General features: G+C 65.6%; 2 protein-coding genes across 3 annotated transcripts; one reads left to right on the top strand and one right to left on the bottom strand.

The window, feature by feature from the left end:
* Positions 1-1,887: 1,887 nt before the first annotated feature.
* On the top strand, positions 1,888-6,118 carry SGCA (sarcoglycan alpha). Of its 2 annotated transcripts, none has more exons than XM_075171412.1 (10): positions 1,888-1,941; positions 2,431-2,583; positions 3,153-3,298; positions 3,393-3,465; positions 3,561-3,759; positions 3,873-4,035; positions 4,120-4,325; positions 4,490-4,516; positions 5,395-5,574; positions 6,001-6,118. In XM_075171412.1, exons 1-10 carry the CDS (start codon positions 1,902-1,904, stop codon positions 6,002-6,004), a joined length of 1,191 nt encoding a protein of 396 aa, XP_075027513.1. In that variant the 5' UTR covers positions 1,888-1,901; the 3' UTR covers positions 6,005-6,118. The 2 variants fall into 2 exon arrangements, with proteins under 2 accessions (XP_075027513.1, XP_075027514.1); XM_075171413.1 differs by having other exon boundaries at positions 1,896-1,941; positions 3,156-3,298; positions 5,395-5,581.
* Positions 6,119-8,066: 1,948 nt separating this feature from the next.
* On the bottom strand, positions 8,067-25,341 carry COL1A1 (collagen type I alpha 1 chain). The gene is made up of 51 exons (XM_075171410.1): positions 25,154-25,341; positions 23,354-23,548; positions 23,139-23,173; positions 23,005-23,040; positions 22,834-22,926; positions 22,676-22,744; positions 21,617-21,661; positions 21,292-21,345; positions 21,011-21,064; positions 20,826-20,879; positions 20,586-20,639; positions 20,423-20,476; positions 20,281-20,325; positions 19,950-20,003; positions 19,793-19,837; positions 19,545-19,598; positions 19,129-19,227; positions 18,997-19,041; positions 18,819-18,917; positions 18,499-18,552; positions 18,300-18,407; positions 17,950-18,003; positions 17,650-17,748; positions 17,379-17,432; positions 17,194-17,292; positions 16,856-16,909; positions 16,444-16,497; positions 16,286-16,339; positions 16,103-16,156; positions 15,762-15,806; positions 15,562-15,660; positions 15,227-15,334; positions 14,737-14,844; positions 14,567-14,620; positions 14,388-14,441; positions 14,174-14,281; positions 14,031-14,084; positions 13,544-13,597; positions 13,130-13,291; positions 12,864-12,971; positions 12,619-12,726; positions 12,348-12,401; positions 12,136-12,243; positions 11,818-11,871; positions 11,601-11,708; positions 11,447-11,500; positions 11,167-11,274; positions 10,798-11,080; positions 10,008-10,198; positions 9,686-9,928; positions 8,067-9,605 (listed from the first exon to the last, which is right to left on the bottom strand). Exons 1-51 carry the CDS (start codon positions 25,233-25,235, stop codon positions 9,459-9,461), a joined length of 4,362 nt encoding a protein of 1,453 aa, XP_075027511.1. The 5' UTR covers positions 25,236-25,341; the 3' UTR covers positions 8,067-9,458.
* Between the last annotated feature and the right edge of the window lie 463 nt (positions 25,342-25,804).

Raw genomic sequence — 25,804 nt, 5'->3', positions numbered from 1 at the left:
GCTGCCTGCGATCTGCCCGCCCCGCTGCCCGCAGAGCCCTCTGGGTCTTAGCGGCGCGCTCGCTCTTCCTCTTCCTCACCGCCACGGTTCGGCCTCGCCACCGCCACCGCCTAAGCCTGGCCACGGGGACCCCCCAAGACCCCCACTTGCCACCGAGATGCCCCACGGTCCCGCGTGGGGGTCCCCTCCCTGTGGCATGTCCCTCCCCCGGCATCCGCGCTGTGCCGCGTGTGTCCCCCGGCTTGGCCGGTGTTGCCACCCCCCAGCTCTGTCCCCATGTCCCCCTTCAGCTCTGTCCCCCACCGTGCCTGTCTGCTTCTGCCCCTGTCCCCCCAGTTTTGCCCCTGTGTCCCCCAGGCTGGTCCCTGTGTCCCCTCAGTCCCATCCCTGTACCCCCCAGTTTTGTCCCCGCATCCTCTGGATCTGCCCCTACATCCCCCCATGCTGTCCCCTAATCCCCCTAATTTTGTACCCATGTCCCCCCACCCCATCCCCATACCCCCCCGAGTTTGTACCCGTGTCCCCCCATCCTGTCCCCATATCCCCCCATCCTGTCCCCGTATCCCCCCCATCCTGTCCCCGTATCCCCCCCAAGTTTGTACCCACATCCCCCCATCTTATCCCCGTATCCCCCCGAGTTTGTACCCACGTCCCCCCCATCCTGTCCCTGTGCCCCTCCCGGGTCTGTCCCCGTGTCCCCCTGCTCCTCTCCCTGTGTCCCCTCAGTTTTGTCCACGTGTCCCCCTGCTCCCATCCCTTGGGACCTCCACACACCCGTGCCCAAAGCCCCCCCATCTCGAGGTCTCCCGTGGTGTCCCCACAGGGCCCCTATTGACTTTCTGGCCCCATAAATCCATCCTGGGGGTGCAGCACGTCCCCCCCTCGACACCTCCACCCAGGGGTGGCAGGAGGGGAAACTGAGGCAGGGGGACCCCGGGGTGGGGGCTGCGGTGCGGCTCCCCTGCCTTCCTGCACCTGCCGGGTGATATTTTGGGGGGGTTATTTGGGGGGTTGCTGTCTTCCCACTGGGCACCATGGGGGGGCCAGAGCCGACAGCTTGGGTCGTGCCGGGGGTCCCTGCTGCGGGACGAGCACCCCAATGGGCTGGGGGACAGGGTGGGGGGCACCCCTGCTCCCCCAGGCCGGGGAGCGCACGGGCACCAGGACCCTGCAGATGCTCCGCGTCTCCCGACGCAGCCTCCCGGCCCTTTGTGCGTGACGCGGCGTGACGAGGCGTGACGTGACGTGACGCGGCACGACGTTCCCCCCCCCACGGCCACCCCCTTCCCCTTCCGCCGCTGCCATCCTCCCCCCGAACCCCACCGCAGGGCCTGGCCCCCCACCACCGCCAGCCCCCCGATATCCCAGCACCCTCCGTTTCGTCCCGCCAAGGGACGCCGTCCCTCCGCACCCCCTGTGCACGCACACGCGTGTGCACACGCGTGCTCCCGTCTCGGTGCCACACAAGGGCACACGCGTGTGCGGGGCAGCGGTGCTGGCAGGCTGCCTGCCACACCAGTGGGGGGGGGGGCCAGCTGTCCCCAAGTGTCCCCCCACCCCGCTGTGCCCCACTGTGCCCCATCCTGTGCCCCAGGTGCCATCCCACCACCCATGAGTGGGGGCACCAGGACAAGCCCACCCATGAGTGGGGGCACCAGGACGAGCCCACCCAGGGGACACCCCCCCGGCCTCCCCCAGGGGACACGGGAGCCCCTCGGCAGCCCCAGCCCTCCCCATGTGCCGGAGGGGCTCAGTGCCGCGGGGCCTTGGTGGCAGGAGGTGGCGGTGGCGGGGTCCCCCCCGTGTCCCCAGTGGGACCCCCCCGAGTGGGCCCCCCCGGCCGGGCCAGCCCCGCTGCCTCCGTCAATCAGCCCTGGCCCCGCTCCCGGGTGGTGGCGAAGATGGAGGCCCCCGCGCTGCTCCGGGTCTGGGTGCTGGCAGGCGAGTGGCAGCCCCGTCACCCCCCGCGGGGGGACACCGCCGGGCCGGGGGTACCCCCAGCAGGGAGGGGATGGGGGGACCCCCAGGACGGGGTGAGGACGGGTGGTGCCAGCAGGAGGGGACGGGGGGGACAGGGCTGCGACGTGACAGAGCTAAATAAAGCCGTCCTGTCCCTGGTGCCAGCCGGGTTTGGGGCGGGGGGGACCGAGTGGGACCTCTCCGTGACGGGTCCAGGGCAAGGGAAGGTGCTGTCCCCATCCCCGTCCCTGTCCCCGTCCCCGTCCCCGTCCCCCTCCCCTCCTAAATATAGCCCACCCCGCTGTCCCGGGGCGCCTGGCACCGCAGGGACATGTTTCTGCCCGAGCTGGGTGTCCCAGGGGGGTCTGTGGGTGCCTGTGGGTTGTCCCAGGGTCTCTGGGGAATGGGGAAACTGAGGCAGGGAGGAGCTGTGTTCCCCAGCCCCGGCTCCAGCCCTGTGCCTGGCTGCAGCCATGGCCCTGGGGGGGTCCCGGGCCGCCCTCCCCGACCACCGCGTCCTCCCCGACCACCGCGTCTCCTCCGAGACCGGAGCCATCTTCGTCCACGAGCTGGAGCGGGAGCTGTTCCAGGAGGCCTTCCTCGCCGGGCATGAGGATGATGACGGTGAGGGCCAGGCCGAGGGGAGTAGGGACGAGGGGGTGTCCTGCAGTGCCTGGGTTGGGACGGGGGGGTCTGGGACTGTTAATGGGGGGCACTGGCTAATGCCTGCTCCCCACCAGGCATGATGCCAGCTGGGCCATCTCTCCGTCCCTCCCTCCATCCACCCAGTCCTGTACACCTCCATCCCACCTCCATCCCACCTCCATCCCCCCACCATCCCTCCCTCCCTCCCTCCATCCCTCCCTCCACCCCCTCCATCCCCCACCCACCCCTCCACCTATCTGGGGACCCCCGAGCACCACCCCATCACCCTGTTAAACCCACCCGGGAGCAGCATCCCTTCAACCCCCCCGGTTGAGGGGTTGGGGGTCACCTCCATTTGGGGTCCTTCAGCTCAAAAAGGGGAGCAGGACCCCCCTGGGGCACAGCCGGCGCAGGGACCAGTCATGCTTCCTTGGTGGGACCAGTTTGCTGGGGAAGGGATTGCAGGGTGGGGGTCCACCTGCGGCACAGCCTGGTGACATGCATGTCCCCATGTCTGTCCCCACCTGCCCGCATGTCCCGGTCCCCAGCAGCCACCCCCATCACCTTCCAAGCCCACCTCCAGGACCACCCCGACCTGCCGCGGTGGCTGCGGTACATCCAGCGTGACCCCCACCAGCCGGGCTACCTCTACGGCTGCCCCACGGCCACCGAGGTGGGCACCCACACCATCGAGGTAGGTGCCAGCCCCCACGGCCCCATGCCAGGGGGTGACACAGGCCAGGGTGGGGGGACTGGCATCTTCAGGGGGGTCTCTCCTTGGCTTGCAGGTGCTGGCGTACAACCGGCACACCTACGAGACGGTGGCACAGCAGCTCGTCATCACCGTCATCCCTGCTCCAGGTAAGGGCTGTGCACCCCCAAATCGCACCGGGCCGTCCCGGACCCCCCTGGGATGGGCGTGGGGTGTCCCCACAGGTGCCACATGTCCCCCGCAGGCGGGGAGCCACCGTACCAGGGCGAGTTCCTGGTGGGGAACAGGAACGTGGAGGAGCTGCTGCCGGCGGCCACGCGGGAGATCTTCCTCCAGGCCACAGCCGGCATCTGGGAGCGCGAGGACCTCCATGTCATCAACGTCACCTCCGCCCTGGACCGGGGCGGCCGTGTCCCACTGCCCATCGAGGGGCGCAAGGAGGGGTACGGGCAGACCCGGAGGGTGCTGGGGTTGCTCCCGGGCAGACCCCCAGCCTCCATGCATGGGTTTTTGGGGGGGTCGCCTTCAGCTGGTCCCCCCCCCCCCACCCTGGCAGGGTGTACGTGAAGGTGGGCTCCCGCGGCACCTTCTCGCCGTGCCTGGCGTCGGCCGCCTCGCCGGAGAGCCGCTTCCACTGCAGCCTGGGCCAGCAGCCCCTCGCCTCCTGCTACGACACCTTCGCCCCCCACTTCACCATCCGCTGGTGCAACCTCAGCCTGGTGAGACCCACGTGTCCCCCCCCACCCCATGCAACAACCCCCGTGGGGACCCCCCCACCCCACCTAATCATCACCCCATTGCAGCTGCAGGTCTGGCCCAGCCCCACGGTGCCGGGGCCAACGTGGGGTTCTGGGGTGCTGGAGGAGGGTGGGGATTTCCAGCCCCCCACCGAGGTGACCCCCCAGGACCTGCTGCCCGGGTTCCTGGTGACGCTGCTGGTGCCGCTGGCGGTGGCCGTGCTGCTCTGCCTGCTCCTGGGCCACCTCATGTGCTGCCGCAGGGAGGGAGTGTGAGTTGGGGGGGGCACGCTCAGGGTGGGGGTCCCCCCACCCCAGTCAGGACATGGGCACCCCAGGCTGGGTGTCCCTTCCCCGAGCTGTGGACAACTTGGGGGTGGTGAGAGCCCTTCTCACCATCATTATTTTTTTTTCCCCTTTTTCCTCTGTTTTGTAGGCAAAAACGGGACTTGGAGACGTCCGAGTAAGTCCCCGTGCCCGGGCTGAGCAGTGTGGGTGCTGGGGGGCTGCTTTGGGGGGGGCTTTGTTGTGGCCAAGCATGGGGAGGGCCAGCAGGGATGGGGACGGGGACAGGGAGGGGGACGGGGAGCTGTCTGGGGGATGTTATGGAGGAGGTGGAGCCTAAAGGTCTCCCCATCCCAAAGGGGTCCCCCCAGCCCCCTCCTCCTCTCCCCACACCTCGGCGCCCCCCAATAACCCCCCACAGACGCGGGCTGGAGCACAAGAGCTGTTTTACTTCTCCAATGGCCTCGGCCAGGCTCAACACCAGCAAGGAGGACCCCAACGATGGGGAGCAGACCTCAATGATGGGGGGCAGACCCCAGAAATGGGGGGCAGACCCCAATGATGGGTGGCCAGACCCCCAATGATGGGCTGCAGACCTCAGTGATGGGAGACAAACCCTAATAATGGGGTGCAGACCCCAACGATGGGGTGCAGACCCCAATGATGGGGTGCAGACCCCAATGACGGGTGGCCAGACCCCCAGTGATGGGGGACAGACACCAATGATGGGCTGCAGACCTCAGTGATGGGAGACAAACCCTAATAATGGGGTGCAGACCCCAATGGTGGGTGGGCAGACCCCAATGATGGGTGGCCAGACCCCCAATGATGGAAGGCAGACCCCAGCGGTGGAGGGCAGACCCCAAGGACGGGGTGCAGACCCCAATGATGGGGGACAAACCCTAATAATGGGGTGCAAACCCCAATGATGAGCGGGCAGACCCCAATGATGGGGGACAAACCCTAATAATGGGGGGACAGACCCCCCCAAGCCCCTTCCCAAAGGGCTGCGGGTGGGAACACGGGGCGCAGCACCCAGTTCTCCTTCCCCCTCAGCATCCAGCTGGTCCACCACACCACCATCCATGGTGACACGGAGGAGCTGAGGCACATGGCCGGCAGCCGGGATGTCCCACGACCCCTTTCCACCCTTCCCATGTTCAACGTCCGCACGGGTCAACGCATCAACCCCATGCCCGGTCCCCCGGATGGTGCCCGCGTCCCCCTCCTCCCGCAGTGAGCAGTGGGTACCCGGGTGACACCGGGATGATGCCAGGCAGGGGGGGTGACAATCCCAGGGATGGATAAAGGGGTGTCACCATGCTTTTGGGTGGAATTTGCAGGGAACCAAAGCCCGGCAGCGGGCAGAACCCAGCCGGACGGGCGACCGCCCGTCCGGCTGGGTTCTGCCCGCTGCCGGGCTATTGCCTGGAGCATTTTTGGGGGGGGCTACCAATATTTGAGGGGGGGTCATCAGCATCCATGTGCATCAGTGGGGCAATAGAAGACACCTGCATCCTATTCCCTTCCCCTCCAACCTCATCTGTCCCACCTGGTCTGATGAAACCCTTAAATAAGAGTTGTGAGAGCATCATAGCCCTTTTTTTTTTTTGGGGGGTGGGGGGGGGTGGGGAAATAAGCTGTTTTCTTTTCATTTTCCAGGTAATGTGGGTGGCCCTGTTTCTGTCACCTCCCCGGGGGTGACCCCACCGAGGTCCCCGCTGTGTGGGGTTGGGGGCTGGGGTGGGTTTTGGCTGATAAAGTGGCTGTTTAGCGATGAGATGTGGCTTTTTTTGGCTTTATTTTTGCCCCCCCCGCAAGCATCCCAGCCTGGCCCTGGTGGCTGCGATGGTCTTGGGGGGCGGGGGGGGGGTTGGGGGAGGTTTTTGGGGTGCAGCCTGCTGCTGGGCTCCTTCTGGCTGCAAACAGTGCCTTGAGTTTGCCAGTTCTCTGCCCCAGCCAGCCCCTAAGCTGGATGTGCCCTGGAGCTGGGGGGGGGATGCTGAGCGCTGTGGGGCTGGGGTCTCACTGTGGGGGGGGGTTCCTGGTCTGTCCCTTCTGCTGTGGGGGGTCCCACTCCCCTCTGCCCCCCTCTTCAGCTGCTTTGCTCCATCTGGGTGCCCTGTTTGCACCCACCCCCACCCTGCTCCATCCATGACCCCCTCAAAGACTTGAACCCCCCACAAGGGCTTGGGCTGACCCTGTCCCCCCCCCCAGCCCTGCGGAGGGAAAGGGGCTTGTGGAGAGCGGGATGGGGACAGGGACAACGGGGAGGGGACACAGACCCAGGGACCCATGATGGCACCCCAATGTCCCCCGGCTCACCTGGGTGCCTGTGTCCGACAGGATCTCGCCTGGACCCCCCGGCTGCTCCGGCCGCTCGCCCCTTCCACCGCGCAGACCCCAGCATCCCGCTCAGCACCCCCATAACCCCTCCCCGGCCCCCCCAGGGGGTCCCGTCCCCCCCCCCCAGCCCAGCCCCTCGCCTCCAAAGAAAGAACCTCTTTCACAGCCCCCCCCCCCCCACTCCTCGAGCGGGGCAGGCGCCAGGGTGGGGGTTAGGAAAACATGGGGGCCCAGGAGGAACAAGGGGAGCCATTGACGGGCTGGGGCAGGCGAGGAGAATGGCGGCATTGAGGCCTCGTCCCGCTGCCTGCGCTGCCTGCGCTGCCCCCCCCCGCTGCTGCCCGGGGAGGGGGGGGGGGGTCTCGCTCGTGCCCACCGTGGAGGTGCCGTGGGAGAGGTGAGTGTGGCACACGGTGGGCACGGGGCACACGCGTGTGCTGCCGGCTCTCTTCGCACGGGTGAGCGTGCACAGCGGGTGCTGGGTGGTGCTGGCACGTGGGGGGCACCCGCTGTGGGTGCGGGGGGTTTGCGCCGTGGTCCCCAGGGTGAGCACAACACCCCCCCGCCCCAATTTCGGTGCCCTCCCTCACCCAGCTGCAATGTCCCCCCCCTCCCCTGCTCCCCAGCTCTTCCTTTTGGGGGGCCACCCTGGCCTGAGTGCCCTCAGCCTGCCATAAGATGCCAGCCCCCCTTCCTCCCCTCGCTGCCGCCCCCCATCCCCATTTCTTACCCCCTTTTGGGGAGGGGACACCCAACAAAGTCCCCTTCACCATGGGTGCACAGCAGCTCTGCCCCCCGCCCCCCCAATCCAGTCCAACCCTCCTTGCTGGGGGGGGGGGGTGGGTCCCCCCTTCCTTCCTCTCCCCACCCCAGGGCAGCGGGGGGCTGAGCGAGGAGGAGGAGGGCTGGGGGGGGGCCGCGCTGGGGTGGGAGGACAGACAGGACGGGAGCGCAGAAGCTCGGTGGGAGCAGAACGGGAGCAACCGGGACGAGAGCGGGACCGGGGATGAGGGACTCCCAACCCCATCGCACCCCATCACCCACCCGGAACCCCCCACCCTGACCCCCGCGAGCGAGAACCGCCGGTGAAGAGCACCCCAGGTTTGTTGGATCATTTCACATGCTTTATTTCAGCAGTCAAAAAAAAAATAATTAAAAAAAAAAAAAAAAAAAAAAACAATTTCAAATTATTATACATATACAAACTAGGTACAGACTCCGGGAGAGCCCGGAGCATCCGCCGGGAATTGGGCCGGCAAACGGGGGTGGGTTCGTGCTCCTCCGTGCCCGGGGAGGGATGGAGGGATGGAGGAAAAGCTGCTGGAAGATGAGAGCGGAGCTGAAGATCCACCTGCCTGACCGGGGGCGTGGGGGTGTCCTCCTTCCCTTTTGAGGTTTTGAATTTTTCTTCTTTTTTTTTTTTTTTTTTTTTTGGCTCTACCTTGCATTTGCTCCGGGATTTGCTTGCGGGATGGGGTGGGGGGGGGGGTTAAATAGCACCTTTAGAAAATTCACAAGTTGAGCTGGGCAGCAAAGAAAAGGGGGAAAAAAAAACCCAAAAAAAAACAAGAAAAGAAAGGGAAATTAAAATAAATCAAGCTGAGTCGCATCTTTGGAGGCTGTAGCACCAGGCGGTCCCGGGCTCGGGTGTTGCGGGACCAAATTAAAAGAGAATTAAAAAAAAAAAAAAAACAAAACCCAGGATAAAAATCCTCGGGGAAGAAACCTCAGCGACTCCTGAGGGACCTTGAAGGGAAGAAAATAAAAATAAAAGATGAACAGAGCAACAAAACAGAGACTCGGAGGGACAAATATTAGAGAAAAAATTAGCACCTTTGCTCTGAACCTGGCAGGAAAGTCCCGGCACGGCTGAAAAACCCCGAACGAACCTAAAACTACTTGAAACTGAAACAAAAATTAACCTCAAAATTTAAAAAAAAAAAAAAAAAAAAAAAAAAACCCAAAAAACACCAAAACCCCGAAGCCCAGCGGTGAGGTAGCCTTCCAGAAAAGGAGAGGATGCGGCGAAGGGTCGGGTCCGCTCGGCGGCGGGGGCAGCGGCTGCTCCCCTGATGTGCTTGGGAATGAATTGATTTTGCTGCCTGAATAAAAATAAAATAAGAGGAAAAAAAGGAAAAAAAAAAAACCAAAAAACCAAAAACAAGGCGGGGGGGGGGGGGAAGAGAGAGGGAAAACAACAACAAAAAGCAAATTATAACCAAGAGTTAAACATCTTCCTCGCAGCAAAAAGAATTAATCTACTAATGAGATGCAAGAAGCAAAGAGGCCAGCGGGGAGAGGTCGGCTGGAGGGGGGGGATTCGGCCGGTCCCGGTGCTCCGGGCTGGGGGGGCTCGGCACCGCGGGGGGGGGGGCTCAGCGCGGCCGCCGCGGCGCTTTCGGTGAGCCGAGCCGCGCCGTCTTCGGGGCTGAGGAGTGCCCGACCCCGAGGAGGAGGAGGAGGAGGAGAGGAGGGCAAGCAAGCGAACCCACTTCCTGGTGATTTTGTTTGAAAAGTCATTTATTTGTTGTTTTTTTTTTTTTTTTTTTTTAGTTTAATGCTTTTTTTTTTGGGGGGGGGGGTTGGTCTTTTTTTTTTTTTTTTTTTAGATTTTTCTTTTACGGAAACGCAAATAGTTTTAGAGACGCTGGATAGAAACCGACACAAATTCAAGTCCATGTGAAATTTTCTCCTTTTTTTTTGGCTGTTTTTTTTTTTTTTTATTATTATTATTATTATTATTACTCTCTCCTGTTACGCGTGGGGCGTCCGGTTTACAAGAAGCAGACGGGGCCGATGTTGATGCCGAATTCCTGGTCTGGAGCGCCAACGTCCATGGGAGCCAAATCGATGATGGGCAGGCGAGAGGTCTTCGTCGTCTTGTACTCGATGACTGTCTTGCCCCAAGCGCCGGTGTGACTCTGCGGGGAGGTCAGGATCAGCCCCGGCCCCATAACACGTCCCCACCACCACCACCGTGCCCGTCCCCTGGACCACTCACCGTGCAGCCGTCCTCGGTGACGCCGTAGGTGAAGCGGCTGTTGCCTTCAGCCCTGATCTCGATCTCGTTGGCTCCTTGGAGGAGAAGGGCCTTCTTCAGGTTGCCGGTGTCCTGGTCCATGTAGGCGACGCTGTTCTTGCAGTGGTAGGTGATGTTCTGGGCGGCCTCGGTGGACATCAGGCGGAGGAAGGTCAGCTGGATGGCGACGTCGGCTGGGTTGGAGCCCTCACCACCATACTCGAACTGCCGGAGAAGAGGCATTAGGCACCGCAGAGCTGGTTGTCCATCCCAGTTGTCCCCCCCTCATCGTCCCCCTGCTCACCTGGAAACCATCGCTCATCGTCTCGCCGAACCAGATGTGCTTCTTCTCCTTGGGGTTCTTGCTGAGGTACCAGTTCTTCTGGGCAATGGTGGCCTGGGTGGGGTAGACGCACGTCTCGCCTGTCTCCATGTTACAGTAGACCTTGATGGCGTCCAGGTTGCAGCCTTGGTTGGGGTCGATCCAGTATTCACCTGCGGGACGGAGGGAGGGGGGTCAGGGAGCGGGGAGGCCATGATGGATGGAGGATGGAGGTGAGGAGCAGCCATGGAGGATGGAGGTGAGGAGCAGGTGGGAGGGACAGAGGATGGAGGGATAGGTGAGGGTTAGCTGTGAGAGATGGAGGATGGAGGACAGAGGGGAGGAGCAGCCATGAGGGATGGAGGACGGAGGTGAGGAGCAGCCATGAGGGATGGAGGACGGAGGTGAGGAGCAGCCATGAGGGATGGAGGACGGAGGTGAGGAGCAGGTGGGAGGGATCTGGGGGTGGAGCACGGAGTTGAGCAACAGCCATGAGGAACAGAGGAAGGAGGTGAGGAGCAGCTGTGAGAAAGGGAGGATGAAGGGATGGAGAACAGAGGTGAGGAGCAGGTAAGAGGGTTGGAGGTGAGGAGCAGCCACGAGAGGTAGAGGATGGAGGCGAGAGCAGCCATGAGAGACAGGATGAAGGAATGAAGGTGAGGATCAACCAGGGGGGATGGAGGAAGGATGGAGGTGAGGAGCAGGTAGAGGGGGCAGAGGGATGGAGGTGAGAGCACCCCCGAGGGATGCGGGGACCGGCGGGGACACTGACCGCTCTTCCAGTCGCCGTGGCACATCTTCAGGTCGCGGCAGGTACGGGCAGGGTTTTTGCGGGTGCCCTCGGGGCTGCGGATGTTCTCGATCTGCTGGCTCAGGCTCTTGAGGGTGGTGTCCACCTCCAGGTCCCGGTCGCGCATCACGTTGGCGTCGTCGGCTCGGTAGTAGCGCCCACCGTCGTGAGCCTTCTCCTGGGGCGGCTGGGGCAGGAAGCTGAAGTCGAAGCCGCCGCTGGGGGGGCCGGGAGGACCAGGGGGGCCGGGTGGGCCGGGAGGACCCTGCGGGAGGAGGAGGAGGAGGATGGTGAGCAGGAGATGAAGGCAGGCGGCTCTGGGCGGGCGGCAGCAGAGGAGCCGATACGTACGACAGGGCCGACGTCGCCGGTGCGACCGCGGGGGCCGGGGGGGCCGATGGGGCCGGGCAGCCCGTTGAGACCATCTTTGCCGGCAGCACCAGCGGAGCCGGGAGGACCCTGCGGGAGAGAAGAGGGGGTGAGCAGAGTCGTCCCCTCCAGCCCCGACCCACGTCCCCATGAGAAACCCGATGACAGCAGGACACAGCCCTGCTGTGGGGACCCCCTCCCCGCTGCTCCCCCCGGGATGCTCCAGCCCTGCCTGGAGGTCGTGGCTCAGCCGGGGACTTACTCTTGGACCGGCGGGACCAGAAGCACCAGAAGGACCTTGTTCACCAGGAGAGCCCTGTGCAAAGCAAGGAACAAGAAGAGGTCCCATCAGTATCTCCCTCTGCTTCCAGGACGTGGGGTAGCACCTGGGGCCACCGTCACCCCATGGGACTTACAGGAGGACCAGGTGGGCCCTGGAGACCGGAGAAGCCTCTGTGACCCTTCATGCCTCTGTCACCCTGTTCACCAGTTTCACCTTTGTCACCACGGGGACCTTGTGGACCCTGGAGGAGGAAGAGGAGGAGGAAGATGTGTTGAGCGGGGTCGAGACCAGTCCCTGTGCCCACGGGGATGCAGAAGCACCAAGGAGGATGGAGGAGAACATCAACTTACAGCAGGACCACGAGCACCAGCAGGACCGGGGGGGCCAGCGGGACCTTGGGGACCCTGGGACAGGAGAGAGGGGGACAGGTTAGAGCACCCTCTGCCTTCTGCTGCCCCCGGCTCAGGACAGCGTCACCCCGAGCGGGGCGGTGGGACGCATGGCTTCCCGGGGAAGCTCCTCCAGCGGCGAGAGCTGAGCCCGGGGCCGGACCCCGACCCACCGCGGGTTTGCAGGATCAGTCCCTGCCCCGAAACTGGGTCAAGCCCGGGGTGACCCCCGGGCCGGGGAGGGCTCTGAGGGGGGGTGCCGGGCAGAGCATCACCTACCGTCTCACCGCGATCTCCATGCTTGCCAGCAGGACCGATGGGGCCGGGGGCACCGGGGGCACCGGGAGCACCAGGGGGGCCGGCGGGGCCGGTCTCACCACGGTCACCCTGTGAGGAGGAGGAGGAGGAGGAGGAGGAGGAAGAGGAGAGGTCAGCGTGGGCCAGCGCAGCCCCGTCGCCCCCTCCCGCGGCCCCCTCACCAGCCCACTCACCTTGGCACCAGCAGCACCGTCGCGACCGGGGGCACCTTCAGCACCGGGAGCACCCTACGGAGGAGCAAAGACCCCCTCGTTAGGACAGGCGGGGGCTAACGAGGGCCTGGATGGCACCGTCTCCGCTCAGCCCACCGCGGGCCCCGCCGTGCACCGACTCCGCCAGCATCCGTGAGTGCCACGAGTTGGCAAGTCCTCAGCGCAGCAAACCCAAGGCCGGCGAGTGAGGGTCCGTGCCCCCCAACACCGACGGTTGCCCGCGGCCGCTCACCTCACGTCCAGCTTCACCGGGGGGTCCAGCCAGGCCGGGGGGGCCCATGGGGCCGGGAGGACCGCGCTCGCCGGGGGAACCGGAGGGACCTTGCTTGCCGGGTTCACCCTGCGGAGGAGAGAGGACGGGGGGGTGTCAGACAGCGGCGAGCACCCTCCCCCCCGGGGCCGCAGCCCCGGGGGCCACACGGGTGAGTCGGACCCTGGGGGGGGGTCCCAGCATCGTCTCGCCCCCCGGGTACTCACAGAGGGGCCGGGCAGCCCGGGGAAGCCTCTCTCGCCTCTCTGTCCGGGGAGGCCGACGACACCGCGCTGGCCAGCGATACCTTGGGGTCCGGGGGTGCCGGGAGCGCCCTGCGGGGACAAACGGCACCTCAGGGTGGTGGCAGCGGCGGGGGCCACCCTCCTGATGGAGGGGACGGCCGAGGGATGCCGGGCTGGGGGGGGGGGAGCATGGTGCTGCCCGGCATCCCCGGCTGCCTGGAGGGGGTCCGAGCCGGGGGGTGACTTACGATGGGGCCGTCAGCGCCGGGAGAGCCCTTCTCGCCGGGGGGGCCGGGGGGGCCAGCGGGGCCCGGCTCACCGGGGCGGCCAGCGGGGCCGGTTTCACCGCGGGGTCCTTTGCCACCTTCCTTCCCGCTGGGGCCGGGGGGGCCGGGGAGGCCGATGTTCCCCTGGGCGGGGAGAGGGGGGGGGAAGGCGATGCCGTCAGGCAGCAGCCCGGGACCCCCCCAGCTGCCAGCTGAAGGGCGGCCAGGGGTGTCCCAGTGCCAACTGGGACAGGGCGGCCACGTGGAGCAGCCTGGATGGGTGCCCAGCATCTTCCATCCCGCATCCCCCCATCACCAGGGGGGGTGATCCAGCACCCTCCCAGCCCCCCCTCCCGGCCCCCCACCTCTCGCCCCGCCAGGGCCGGGGGTACTCACAGAGGGGCCGGGGGGACCAACTCTTCCAGCAGCACCAGGGAAACCAGTAGCACCCTGGAAGGGAGAAAAGCTGGAATCACCAAGGCCCAGATCCAGGCATCGCCTGCCCCTGCCATGGAGCGGGTCCAGGGGAAGGTACCCTGGCTGGGGGCCACCGCAGGGAGCCCCGGGGCTAGTGGCCAAGAGGCAAGCGTCCATCCAGGGGGGAGCTGGGGCTGACTCGGGGGGGGAGATAAAGGCAACACCCCCCCCTTTTCCCCTCTGCTCCATCCCCACCAAGGGGTGAAGCCACCCCAGGTGGATGCCGTCCCCCCAGATGGTTTTAGGGGTGCAGGGCTGGCAGTGCCGCAGCTCCCCTCTGCCCCACGGTGTTGGGGGGACGGAGCGAGGCACAGCGGGGAGTTAAGACACTTTGGGGGTGTTCGTGCCCGGGCGGAGTCCCCTGGGGGCCCCAAACCCCCACCCCCACCACAAGGCTGGTACTTACAGGGGGTCCAGCGCTACCGCGAGCACCTTTGGGACCAGGAGCACCAACAGCACCCTGCGGAGGAGGAAGAAGAGGAAGAGAGGGGTGAGCCGCAGCGTGGGGCTGCACCCCGAGTGGGTGTGGGGTGGGGGGGCACAACTTACGGCGGGGCCAGGAGCACCAGTGGGGCCGGCAGGGCCGGGGGGACCGGCATCACCCTTGGCTCCAGCATCACCAGTTTCACCTTTAGCACCAGGCTGGCCGTCGGCACCCTGCGGGAGAGCGGAGCGGGGTGAGCAGGGGTGGGGGACACAGCATCACCTCGGTGGGGCAGGATCAGGCCCCCGGGGCAGGGAGGAGCGAGGCCGTCGCACTTACGGGGGGGCCAGCAAATCCAGCAGGACCGGGGGGGCCAGGCTCGCCGCGGTCGCCCTAGGGGAGACGGTGAGAATGATGTCACCCCAGGCAGGGGACGGCCACCGGTGGCCACCAAAGGATGGTCACCCATCAGGGTCACCCCAGGCAGGGCCGTCGGCCAGGGTGGGGGGGACACTTACGGGAGCACCACGGGCACCAGTAGGACCAGCAGGACCGGGGGGACCAGCTTCACCCTGAAAAAGGGGAGGAAAACCAAAAAAAAGGAGGTCAAGGCTGTGGCGCGGAGGTGGCAGTGGGTACCAGGACGCACCCGTCCCCGGTGCAACGTCCGGCCAGGGGACAGCCCTACCTTGTCACCGGGAGCACCAGCAGGGCCGGGGGGGCCGATGGGGCCGGTCAGACCTCGGAGACCGTCTTTGCCAGGAGCGCCATCAGCACCTTTGGGACCGGGGTCGCCCTGGGAGAGGATGATGATGACGGCTTACCTGGGGAGGTGCCCTCCAGGGGGGGTCACCCCCCCCTTTCTCTTCCCTTTGAGCAGCAGCACCGAGGCACCCCTGGTTCTTCATCCTCTCTGGGAGAGGCTGGGACCATCCTCCTCCTCCCAGGCTCCAGGGAAAGAGCTGGGCTCAGCTCCCAGCGAGGGGACTGTCCCCAAGGGCCACACTTGGATGGGGACAGAGGTGGCACTGAGCATCCCCGCCCCATGGGGGCTGCTGCCCACCGGCCTTGGCTTAGGGCAGCACATCCAGCCCTGAGGGGACGATGGAGCGAGGACAGGGATGGCCGGGAGCAGAGGATCAAGGAGGGGGACATCAGGATTTTTGGGGGACACGTACTCTGTCACCCTTGGCGCCTGGCAGGCCGGCAGCACCACGTTCTCCGGGCATACCCTGCAGACCGGGGGGCCCTTGGTTCCCGGGGGCACCGGGAGCACCAGCATCGCCCTGGGCAAGAGAGACAGAAAATGGGTGTTAGCGAGAAGCCGGCACAGCACGGCAAGGTCCGTCCCGGCTTCAGCCACCGCGCGGGAGCCGATCCCATGGGCGATCCCAAAAGGGGGTGAAGCCACCCCCCCTTTACATCTGCACCCCAAGAGCCACCGGCCAGGGACGGTCACCCATCACCCAGATATCCCCAGCCCGGCGCGGCAGAGCCAAGACTTCACACCTACCTTAGCACCATCGTTACCGGGAGCACCGTTAGCACCACGAGGACCTTGGGGACCGGGGGGGCCTTGGACGCCGCGTTCGCCGGGGAAACCTCTCTCGCCCTGGAGGGGGGGGGCAGGAGAGGGGCCGAGGCCGTCAGGGGGGTGGTGGGCACCGGGAGGGTGCCAAGAGCCGGCTGGGGAGGGAGTGGGGTTCAACTTACCCTGGCACCGGCGGGACCGGGGGCACCGACGTCTCCGGGGACACCCTGTGCGGGGAGGCAGAGGGTGCAGAGTCAGCGCGGGAAGGGGTGGCCCTGGGGACAGGCGGAGGGGTCCCCGGGATGCCCTCAGGGGTGGGGAGAGAGGGGGTCCCACAGTCCTGGGGGGACGGGGCAGGGCTGGGGTCCCCGCTGCTCCCAAGGGAGAGGTTACGTGGAGCACATCGCCTCGGGGTGCGCCGGGGGGGCACCCCAACAGCAGTCCCCAGCCCCAGTTGGGAGAGGGGCGATGGGGAGGGGACAGGGACAGTCCCACACCGTGGCCAATGCTCGCCCGCACTCACCTGCTCACCGGGCTTGCCAGCCTCACCGGGGGGGCCAGCGGGGCCCGGCAGACCCTGGGGAGGAAGAAGAGGAGCGATAAGACACCAGGGAGGTGGGTGACCAAAGAGGACGAGGAAAAAGGGGTAACGTCCCCCCCACCCTGGGTGGTTTGTCCCCTCACAAGGGAAGGGGACATCCCTCACCTGGAAGCCAGGAGCACCAGCGGGACCTTGTTCACCTCTTTCTCCAGCGGGACCCTGGGGGAGAGGGGACAAGCGTGAGGGGGGGGCAATCAGCACCCGAGCCCTTTCTCTGGTGGCCGAGCGCGGCCATGGGTGGCCAAGGCCTTGTTGATACTCACGGTAGGGCCAGGAGGACCTTGGGCACCAGCTTCACCGTCTTTGCCAGCAGCACCCTGGAGAGGAAGAAGAGGGTGCTCAGAGCACAGCCCCGATCTGCAGCCATGCTCCCGCGGGACTCTGCACCCCCCCCCGAACGGATTGCAGGGCTGGATGCGGCCGTAGCATCCTTCGAAGGATGGGAGAAGCCGCAGCGAGCTGCCCGCGGCCACGTCACCTCCCTGTTGTCCCCGCTCCAAAGCCGCTGGCAGCCACCGGGCTGGAGTCCCAGCCACCTCAACCCGCTGCCGTCCCCGTCCTTGGAGCCTTCCCCAGCCCCAGCTCGGCCGTCCCAGCCCCAGCCCCAGCCCCACGCCGGGGTGAAGCTCCCTGCCAAGCTCCCGCCGGGCTGGCCGGGCTCTGGCGAATACTTACGACAGCGCCGGGGGGACCAGGAGCACCTCTCTCGCCGGGTTTGCCGGGCTCACCCTGAAAGCAAGAGAGCAGGATGAGACCCGTGACGGGACCACACCACCGACGGGCACCAGCCTGCAGGCTCGGACAGGCTGGAGGAGCCCTCCCCGGGGGGGGGACACGTCCCCTGAGCCACCCCTCCTTGGGTGGCTGCTCCACGTGCCCACCCGCAGCCACCGTCCTGGGTGGTGGCAGTGGCCAGCGGGCAGGAATCCCTCGTGGACCAGGATACCCGCGTCCACCGGGCAGCGTCATCTCCAGCAGCCCCCCCGGGGGAGGCAGCACCCCTTCACACTCACCGCAGCACCTTTGGGACCGGGGAAACCCATCACGCCGGCTTGACCTCTGGCTCCGGGGGGGCCGGGGGGGCCGGGGCGGCCGTCTTGACCAGCGGGACCCTATTATGGGGGGGGGGGGGAACACCCCGTTAGCACATCCCATGGCAAGCCAAGGGAGGAGCGGGACATCGGTGGGTACAACTTACGGGGGGGCCAGTCTTGCCGTCGGGACCGGGGCTCCCAGGGCTTCCAGTCAGACCCTGCAAGGCAGCGCGAGGTGGGTTAGGAGCTCAGGGCTCCAAGAGATGCCCCGGCGAACGTGAGCATCCCTGGCAAGCGGCTTCTCCGCCGGCACGGAGAGCGCGGCAGCCGGCGTCCGTCCTTGGAGCGGGGCCACCAGCGCGGTGGCCGTGCTGACGTGGCTCGCTGCTCCTCGTAGTGCCCCTGCCGCCGTGCCCACCACCCCGCCGCGCTCACCTTGGCACCGGGGAGGCCGGGTTCCCCGGGGCGTCCAGCTTCACCAGGAGATCCTTTGGGGCCAGCGGGGCCAGGGGAGCCGCGCTCGCCGGGGGGACCCTGGGGAGGGGTGGGAGAGGGGACAGAGGTTACCTCAGCTGCAGGACATCACCCAGGGACGGGGACAAGAGCCGTGTCACCGGAGATGGCAGTGGCACACTGCCACCACATGGGGACAGGTGACGAATGTCCGGTGTCCCCACTGCCCCCGTTGAGGACACGGTTTTCTCGCCCAGGTGGGAGGGAGACGTGGGCACCTACCTTGGGACCGGCGATGCCATCAGCGCCAGGGAAACCGCGGCTGCCGGGAGCACCCTGCGAGGGACAGGAGAGGGGTCAGTGTGGTGACACGGGGTGACCTCGGGGGGTTTGGGGGTGCAGGGGAGGGATGTGCCGATGTGGGACCCAGCCACCAGTGGGAACAGCCTGGTGTCCCTGCTGAGATGCTCCACTGGAGACCTCGGTGGGGCATTGGAAGGGGCTGGGGATGTCACCACGGTGGGTGCCTGTCCCCGAGCACCCACCAGGCTCAGCCGCTGGGTGTCGGGAGATGGGAGGAGGATGGGGATGGGGACAGGGACGTGGGAGACATGGGACACGTTCCTACTCACACGTTCGCCGGCGGGGCCAGGCAGCCCAGCGGGGCCGGGCTCACCACGAGCTCCTCTCTTGCCTTCTTCGCCGGCTGGGCCGGGGGGACCTTGGACACCAGCGGGACCCTGGGGAAGGAGGCGAAGGGATGAGCACCCACGGGGCGCGTGGGAGCCAGGAGGGGCCGAGCCCCCGAGGAGGTGTGAGGGGGGCACTTACGGGTTCGCCTTTGGCACCGGTGTCTCCCTTGTTGCCTGGAGCACCGGGTTCACCCTGGAGGTGGAAGGAGAGAAGAGGGAAAAACCATTTAACACCAGATTGAGGAGCAAAGGGAGCCCTGAGCCGCATCCTGCCCGACCCCTCAGCAGGAGGAGGGATGCTCAGCATCTGTCAGCCCCCAGCACCATCCTGCACTCGCAGGGCTGGAGGGGACAGGGGATGCCAGAGGAGACATCTCCAGGTGGGACAGCAGCTTGCTGGAGGAGAAGAAGGGATCTGACACCGGGAGGAGGCGGATGGAGGTGTCCGGGGATACTCACGCTGTTACCCTTGGGACCGGGGGCACCGCTGGGACCCTGGGGTCCGGAGGGACCGCGGGCACCGGGGAAGCCGGGAGCGCCAGCAATGCCAGGAGCACCCTAGAAGAGGCAGACGAGGCAGTGAGGAAGCAGCAGGGACCCTCATCCCAGAGCCAGGCGGGCGGCGAGGGACACTCACGGTTGCACCCTTGGCACCAGGTTGACCATCAGCACCGGGGTTGCCCTGCGGAGAGAAGGAGGAAGAGGAGGGTTATGCCGGGACCGGCAGGACGTGAGGCCGAAAGGCAAGGAGCCGTCAGATGCCACTTACAGCAGGACCAGCAGCGCCAGCAGGGCCGGGGGGACCGGGCTCACCGCGGGCACCTTGGGGACCTTCGCTGCCACGAGCACCCTGGGGACCGGTTTCACCCTGGGGAGGAAGAGGAGGGAGGAAGAGCCGTGAGCGTGAGGGCTGCCCTGAAACCCCTGACGTGGCTGATTTCCCCCTCTGTCTGCAGCTCCTTTCCCATGGAGGCAAAGCCAGGAGATACGCCCATGGGGACGTCCCCGTCTGCCCACTGCCACAGGCAGCAGCGAGCCTGCGGCTCTTCGTGTTTTCTCATTTTTGGGCCACGTGGGGAACCCATTCGATGCTCGATCCTTCTCCCCCCACCAGTTCCCAGTTTCCACCAGCTTCTCCCAGCCCAGGAGATGCCACCTTGGAGCAGATGATCAGGCAGGTCCTACCTTAGCACCAGCAGCACCGGGGAAGCCGGGGGGACCAGCGGGGCCGGTTGGACCCTAGAAGGGGGAGAGGGGCACGTGTCGGAGGAGGGAGCCCACCTTGCACATCTGGTGCCCAGGAGTTTTCCAGGCAGCAGAGCTCTGGCCAGGATTTCCCAGCCGCGGTGGAACTGGGAGGGGATCTCCCTCCGGAGAAGCCGAGCTTGATGCCAGGTGCTGGTGGAGGGTGGGTGGGTTTGGGGGTTACTTACGGGAGGACCGGCAGCACCGGGAGAACCGTCGTTACCACGAGCACCCTGTGGGAGAGGAAGCACCCATTAGTGATGCCCACCGGCAGGAGGGGTGGCCCCCAACCCCCCCGCGCCCCGGGGCAGGGGACGCTCAACCCTTCCCAAACCAGATACTCACAGCGGGGCCAGATGGACCGGGACGGCCTCTCTCGCCGGGAAGCCCACGAGGACCCTGGGGAGGGGAGAGGACATGTTTTCGTCACCAAGAGAGCCACTCTTCCCTTTCGGGGACTCCTTCCACCCCTGTGCCCCCCTGCTCCTTCCCACAGTGACATTTCCAGGGGATTAAACCCCCTCCTCGCCCCATTCCCTGGGGCATCCCTGGGGAAGCATCCCCAAGGACGAGCTGTTTCCCCATCACGTCTTGCCCCCCCCCCTCCATCCCCATCCCCTTTTGCTGGCCGAGGCCGCATCCCCACCCCAGGGTCCCTGGGGACCCCAGCACTCACCATCTGCCCAGGAGCACCGTTCTCCCCGGGGCTGCCGGGCTCACCCTAGGAGAAAGGACAACATTGAGGGACCTGCTCCGGAGGGAGGGGACAGCGATGACTTTCCCAGGGGGGCAGGGGTGACGCTGCCATCGCTCCTCACCTTGGGGCCAGCGGGACCGGGCTCACCCTTGGCACCATCCAGACCGCTGAAGCCCTGGGGAGTAGGAGAGAGAAGAAGGGGGGGGGCGGTCAGGAGGGGACCCCCCAGCAAGGTTGGGCTCCCCCTTCCCCTAAATCTTGCAAGTAGGGTGGGGGGGACTCACTCGGTGACCCTTCATGCCCGGCAGACCGGCGGTTCCTGGGAGACCACGTGCACCCTAGGAGAAAAGGGGAGGTGGTGATGGAGACGCTCGGGGGGGGCTGTCCCTGCACCCCCTTACCCCCGTCCCTAAGGGGGGCAGGCAGCTGGTGTCACGTCCTTGCTTTGTCACCGGACAGGACACAGTGGGGGTGTCCCCTCCTGTGTCCCCCCGGGGAGGGCACCCCGGTGGGGAGCATCTCACCTGGGGGCCGGGGGGACCGCGCTCTCCGGGACGGCCGGGCTTTCCAGCTTCACCCTAAGGAGAAGGTCACCGGGTTGGTGGCACGTCCCCAAGCCGGGTGGCTCCTGCTCACCTGGGGGGCTGGCAGGGCCACCAGGCCCCAAACTGGGGGGGGAGGGTGGAGACCCCATCCTGAGGCCACTTACATCATCTCCGTTCTTGCCAGGGGGGCCGGCGGGACCACGGGGACCCATGGGACCCTAGGAGAGATGCAGGGCAGGGATGAGGATGCTGTGGGTGACGGCTGTGCCCTGTCACCCTGCCACCCAGGATGGGCAGCGTTGGGCTCCGGCAGCCCCGTTCCCACAGCTCCCGGCCAAGATGCCCCGGCATGGGGACGGCGTGGCCACCGCCAGGGCTGGGAACAGGCAGCCTTGTCCCCATCCCCAGGGGACATCAGGCTGGAGGAGGAGGTGGCAGGACTCACAGAAGCACCAGGCTCTCCAGGTTCACCAGGGGGACCTTGGAAACCTTGAGGACCCTGCGGGTTGGTGGGAAGAAAAGAAAAAAAAAAAGGGGAAAAAAAGGGTTAGAAAATGAGAAGATTGGGCCTGAAGAGCCCGGTGACAACGGCGGTCCCTCCCTCTATGGCGGCGTGAGGACGCACGTCCCCACGGGTTCCCGTACCCATCGGGAAGGGTGGGACGCCCCGTCCTGCCCTCGCCCCGTCCCGTCCCACCCGGCCTCCCGCCACCCAAAGGGGCCCGTGGGGCTGCTTGTCCCCAGAGGAGAGGGGAGGAGGAGATACTCACAGGAGCGCCGGGAGGGCCGGGGAGACCGCGGGGACCAGCTGGACCCTGGGAAGGAGAACGGAAAGTGGTGATGAGTGGCTGCCATGTCACCCTGTCCCCATCCCTGTCCCCATCACCAACCATTCCCTGTCCCCATCACCACTCCATTGCTGTACCCATTGACACCCCAATGCCACCATCCCATTGCCGTCCTCATCACCACCCCATCCTTGTCCCCACCACCACTCATTCCCTGTCCCCATTGCCACCCCATCTCTGTCCACACTGCTACACCATTGCCACCCCATCCCCATCCCATCCCTGTCCCCATCACCACCCTGTCCCTGTCCCCATCACTACCTATTGCCTGTCCCCATTGCCACCCCATCCCTGTCCCCATTGCCACCCCATCCCTGTCCCCATTGCCACCCCATCACCACCCCAACCCTGTCCCCATCACCATCTATTGCCTGTCCCCATTGCCACCTCATCACCACCCATCCTTGTCCCCATCACCACCCTGTCCCTGTCCCCATCGCCACCCTATCCCTGTCCCCATTGCCATCCCATCCCTGTCCCCATTGCCATCCCATCCCTGTCCCCATTGCCACCCCATCCCTGTCCCCATCACCACTCATTCCCTGTCCCCATTGCCACCCCATTCTTGTCCCCATCACCACCCCATCCCTGTCCCCATCACCACCCATTCCCTGTCCCCATCTCCACCCCACCCCTGTCCCCATCGCCACCCCGTCACCACCCTGTCCCTGTCCCCATCACCATCCATTCCCTGTCCCCATTGCCACCCCATCCCTGTCCCCATTCCCACCCCATGACCACCCCACCCCTGTCCCCATCACCACCCATTCCCTGTCCCCTTTGCCACCCCATCCCCACCCCATCCCAGTCCCCATCCCTGTCCCCGTCACCTCTAGGACTGTCACCTCCCACCTCTTACCGCTCGGCAGCACCCTCAGCACCGCCGGCACGGGAAGCGCTCCCGGCACCTCGCCCGGCTTCACACCTCCCCCCGTCCCCCCTGTGTCCCCCCACGGGGACCCGTGCCACCCCGGTGCTCACCATGGGGCCGGGCACAGCCATGCCACCGGCTTTCTCGTCGTAGCCGTAAGACATTTGAGGAGCGAAGTTCTGCAGGCAGGAGGGAGAGCAGGGGGTAAGCGGGGCGCAGGCACCCCCACGGGGGGGGCTGCACCTCCGGGGACCCCCCCAATACTCACTCCGCCGAGGCCTGGAGGACCTGGAGGGCCTGGGGGTCCCGGGAGGCCAGGCTGTCCAGGGATGCCATCTCTGCCAGGGGGGCCGGGGAGTCCCTGGGGGGGGAGAGAAGAGGAGGGTGAGCCCCAGCGGGACGGGGGTCCCGACGGAGCTGGGGGGGGGGTGATACCCACCCTGTCTCCTTTGGGGCCGGTGTCTCCCTTAGGACCCTGTTGGGGAGAGACGGGTGGTTAGAAAAGGGGTTCTCCAAAAATAGGTAGGGGATATCAGGGGTGTTTTTTGGGGGGGGGGGCAAGGGAGCCTTTACCTCTACTCCAGCACTTTCTGGGTAGACAGGGGAGGCTGCGGGAGAAAGGACGGGCGTTTAGAGGAGCCGAGCGCGAACCCACCACCCCACCCAACCCCGCACCCACCCCGCAGCCCCGACACCCAGGGGAAGGATGCTGAGGTGCAGGGTCCAGCCCCGCTGCTCCCCGGGGACAACCAGCCGGGATGGGGACGACGGGGACGAGGACACGGTACCGTCGGTGTCGGGACAGATGGGGCAGCATTCTCCGAAGGGGATCTCGGCGTTGGGGCAGTCGGAGGTGTCCTCGCAGATCACCTCGTCGCAGAGGATGTTGCCGCTGTCGCAGACGCAGATCTGGCAGGGTTCGGGTTTCCACACATCCTTGTCGTTGTACGTTAGCCCATCCTGTATGCAGCTTCCAGTTTGAACTGGGAGAAAGGGAACAGGGCAAGGGGAAAGCGTGAGGGCAGGGGCGGTAGCCCCCCGTACGGCCCTTTTCTTGCTCTCCTCCCCCTCCATCCTCCCCTTGCTCCTGCCGAGTTTCTCCCTTCATCTGTTTCTCATCAGCCCATCGCGGTGACACAGGAAAAGCACCACAATAAACTCTTCCCACATACGCTGGAATTTAAACAAAAACCTCCAGCCAGTTGCTACGTCCCGCGGCGGATGGGGCCAAGGCAAATACCCCCGCGCGGCGGGCAGGGGGCTGGCACGGGGGGTCCCCGCCGTCTGCGGGGGACGGGGACGGGGACGGGGATGGGTGGGATCGAGGAGCAGCCGGGTGGGTTGGCCCCGATGTCTAGGCTGAAATTAGATCCAGGCGGCTGCGGGATAAGGCTGGATCAGGCCAGATGGGCTGGGGAATAAGAGTCCAGAGACTGGAGGCAGGCGGGAGCTGACGTGGGGAGGGCAGGGCGGCGCGCCAGGGCCCGGAGGCTGGCCCCACGGTGGGGAAGGGTCCGGGGGTGGGGGCCGACCCATGGCCCCCCCGCTCGGCAAGGGCAAAAAAAAAGGCAAAAGGCAAAAAAGGCAAAATGCATATTGCCAAAGGCGAAAGGCAAAAAGCAAAAGGCAAAAGGCAAAATGCCTATTGCAAAAGGCAAAATGCAGACTGCAAAAGGCAAAATGCAGACTGCAGAACGCCGAAGGCAGAAAGCAAAATGCCACATGCAGACTGCATATTGTCCAATGCAGAATGCAAAATGCAAAATGCAAAAAAAAAAAAAAAGCACAAAAAAAATCCCCCCCCGGATAACAAAATTGGGCAAAATGCAAGGGGCGCCCCAGGCCTGGCTCCGTCCCAGGGTCCCCCCGTGTCCCCACGCCTGCAGGTGGCAGGCGCAGGCAGCCCAGCGGGGCGCAGGGGGGGACCCGGCGGTGGGGGGGCTGTGACCCCAGCCGTGCCCCCATCCCCGGAGCAGCCCCACGGGGAGGCCATGGGGCGGCATCCCCATCCCGGGACGGCCGAGCGGGGCCGTCTGGCCAGCCCCGACTTTACGGGCTGCCGAAACATTTTCCTTATGAATCATCCGAGACTTTTCTAATTCTTTCCTGATGGCTTTTGCAGATCCCGGGGCCGGGCCCCCCCCTCTCCCCTCCTCTCCCCCCTCGCCGCTCTCTCCCGCGCTCTTTCCCCCCTTTCCATTCCCTGCCTCCTCCTCCTCCCCTTCTTCCCCGGCTCCCTCCTTCCCCGCCGGCTCCTCTCCACCCTTCCCTCCCTCCCCACTCTTGGCAGGGCGCCCCGACTCTCCGCGCCACCACAGACCCCCCTAAAACCCCTTCAACCCCCCAACCCCAAATCTCCCCCAACCCACTTTTTCCTTTTTTTTTTTTTGTTCCCCCCCCCCCCTCTAATTTCCCCTCAACTTTTATTTTTTTTTTTTTCCCCCCGCTCCGGATGCCAACCACCCTTTTACCCTTCCCCAACCCCACGGCAGCAGGACCAAACATCAAAGATGCCGCCCGACCCCATCCCCACCCACCACCCCGCATCCCACCGGCGATGAAGACCATCACCGACGCCGGCTACTTACTGTCTTCTTCTCCTTGCCCGCGGGTGAGTAGTACAGTCGCTGCTATCAACAGCAGTAACCGAGAATCCACAAAGCTGAACATGTCTAAATATTAGACATGTAGACTCTTTGGGGTCTCTTTTGTTCTTAGGTTGGGGTCATACGGGGCCGATCCGACTCTGGAGCTCCAAATCCAGACCCCAGCAGAAACTTCCTACTGCCCTTGCCCACTCCTTCGCCTCCCCTTATATACGATGCGCCGGCGGGGAGAGGTGGGACCCATCGCAACCGGGGAATTTTGGACGGCCCCTCGGCCAATCAGCGGCACCCAGCGAGTCGGGGGGCACCCCTCGTACCCCACCCCCCCACCCCCCCCCCCGGTCCGTTCATGCACACGCATACACGGACATGCACACGCGTGTCGTCCCGCAGCGGGGCTGGGAGCGGTGGTTGTGGGGTGGATGGGAAGGGGATGGTGGGTGGGATGGGAGTTTGGGGAGGGGGGTTTTTTTTGGGGGGCGGTTGGGGGTTTTTGGGGGGATTTTGCGCATCCTGAGGTGTTTGGGGAGCTGGATGGGGCCGGGCGGGGTGGGGACAGGCGATGTGGCACGTGGCACTTTGGGGACCCCGGTGCCACGCGACGCCGGGTGCCGCGCCGGCGGGTCAGGGTGC

The sequence above is a fragment of the Calonectris borealis genome, chromosome 22, assembly GCF_964195595.1.
Source record: "Calonectris borealis chromosome 22, bCalBor7.hap1.2, whole genome shotgun sequence".
NCBI classification, from domain to species: domain Eukaryota; kingdom Metazoa; phylum Chordata; class Aves; order Procellariiformes; family Procellariidae; genus Calonectris; species Calonectris borealis.
This window is presented reverse-complemented; position numbering and strand designations above follow the sequence as displayed.

What these genes read in the sequence shown, in the direction of transcription:
- COL1A1 (XM_075171410.1), bottom strand. Translation starts at nt 25,235, where the DNA reads ATGTTCAGCTTTGTGGATTCTCGGTTACTGCTGTTGATAGCAGCGACT. An exon ending in CCGGCCCTCCCGGCGCTCCT is followed by an intron (nt 21,346 to 21,616) that starts GTGAGTATCTCC and finishes ACCAACCCGCAG; the next exon opens with GGTCCTCAAGGTTTCCAAGG. An exon ending in CTGGTGCTCCTGGCCCCGCC is followed by an intron (nt 14,085 to 14,173) that starts GTAAGTTGTGCC and finishes CCTCCTCCGCAG; the next exon opens with GGTGCTGTTGGTGCTCCTGG.
- SGCA (XM_075171412.1), top strand. Translation starts at nt 1,902, where the DNA reads ATGGAGGCCCCCGCGCTGCTCCGGGTCTGGGTGCTGGCAG. An exon ending in ATCGAGGGGCGCAAGGAGGG is followed by an intron (nt 3,760 to 3,872) that starts GTACGGGCAGAC and finishes CCACCCTGGCAG; the next exon opens with GGTGTACGTGAAGGTGGGCT. An exon ending in CGGGACTTGGAGACGTCCGA is followed by an intron (nt 4,517 to 5,394) that starts GTAAGTCCCCGT and finishes CTTCCCCCTCAG; the next exon opens with CATCCAGCTGGTCCACCACA.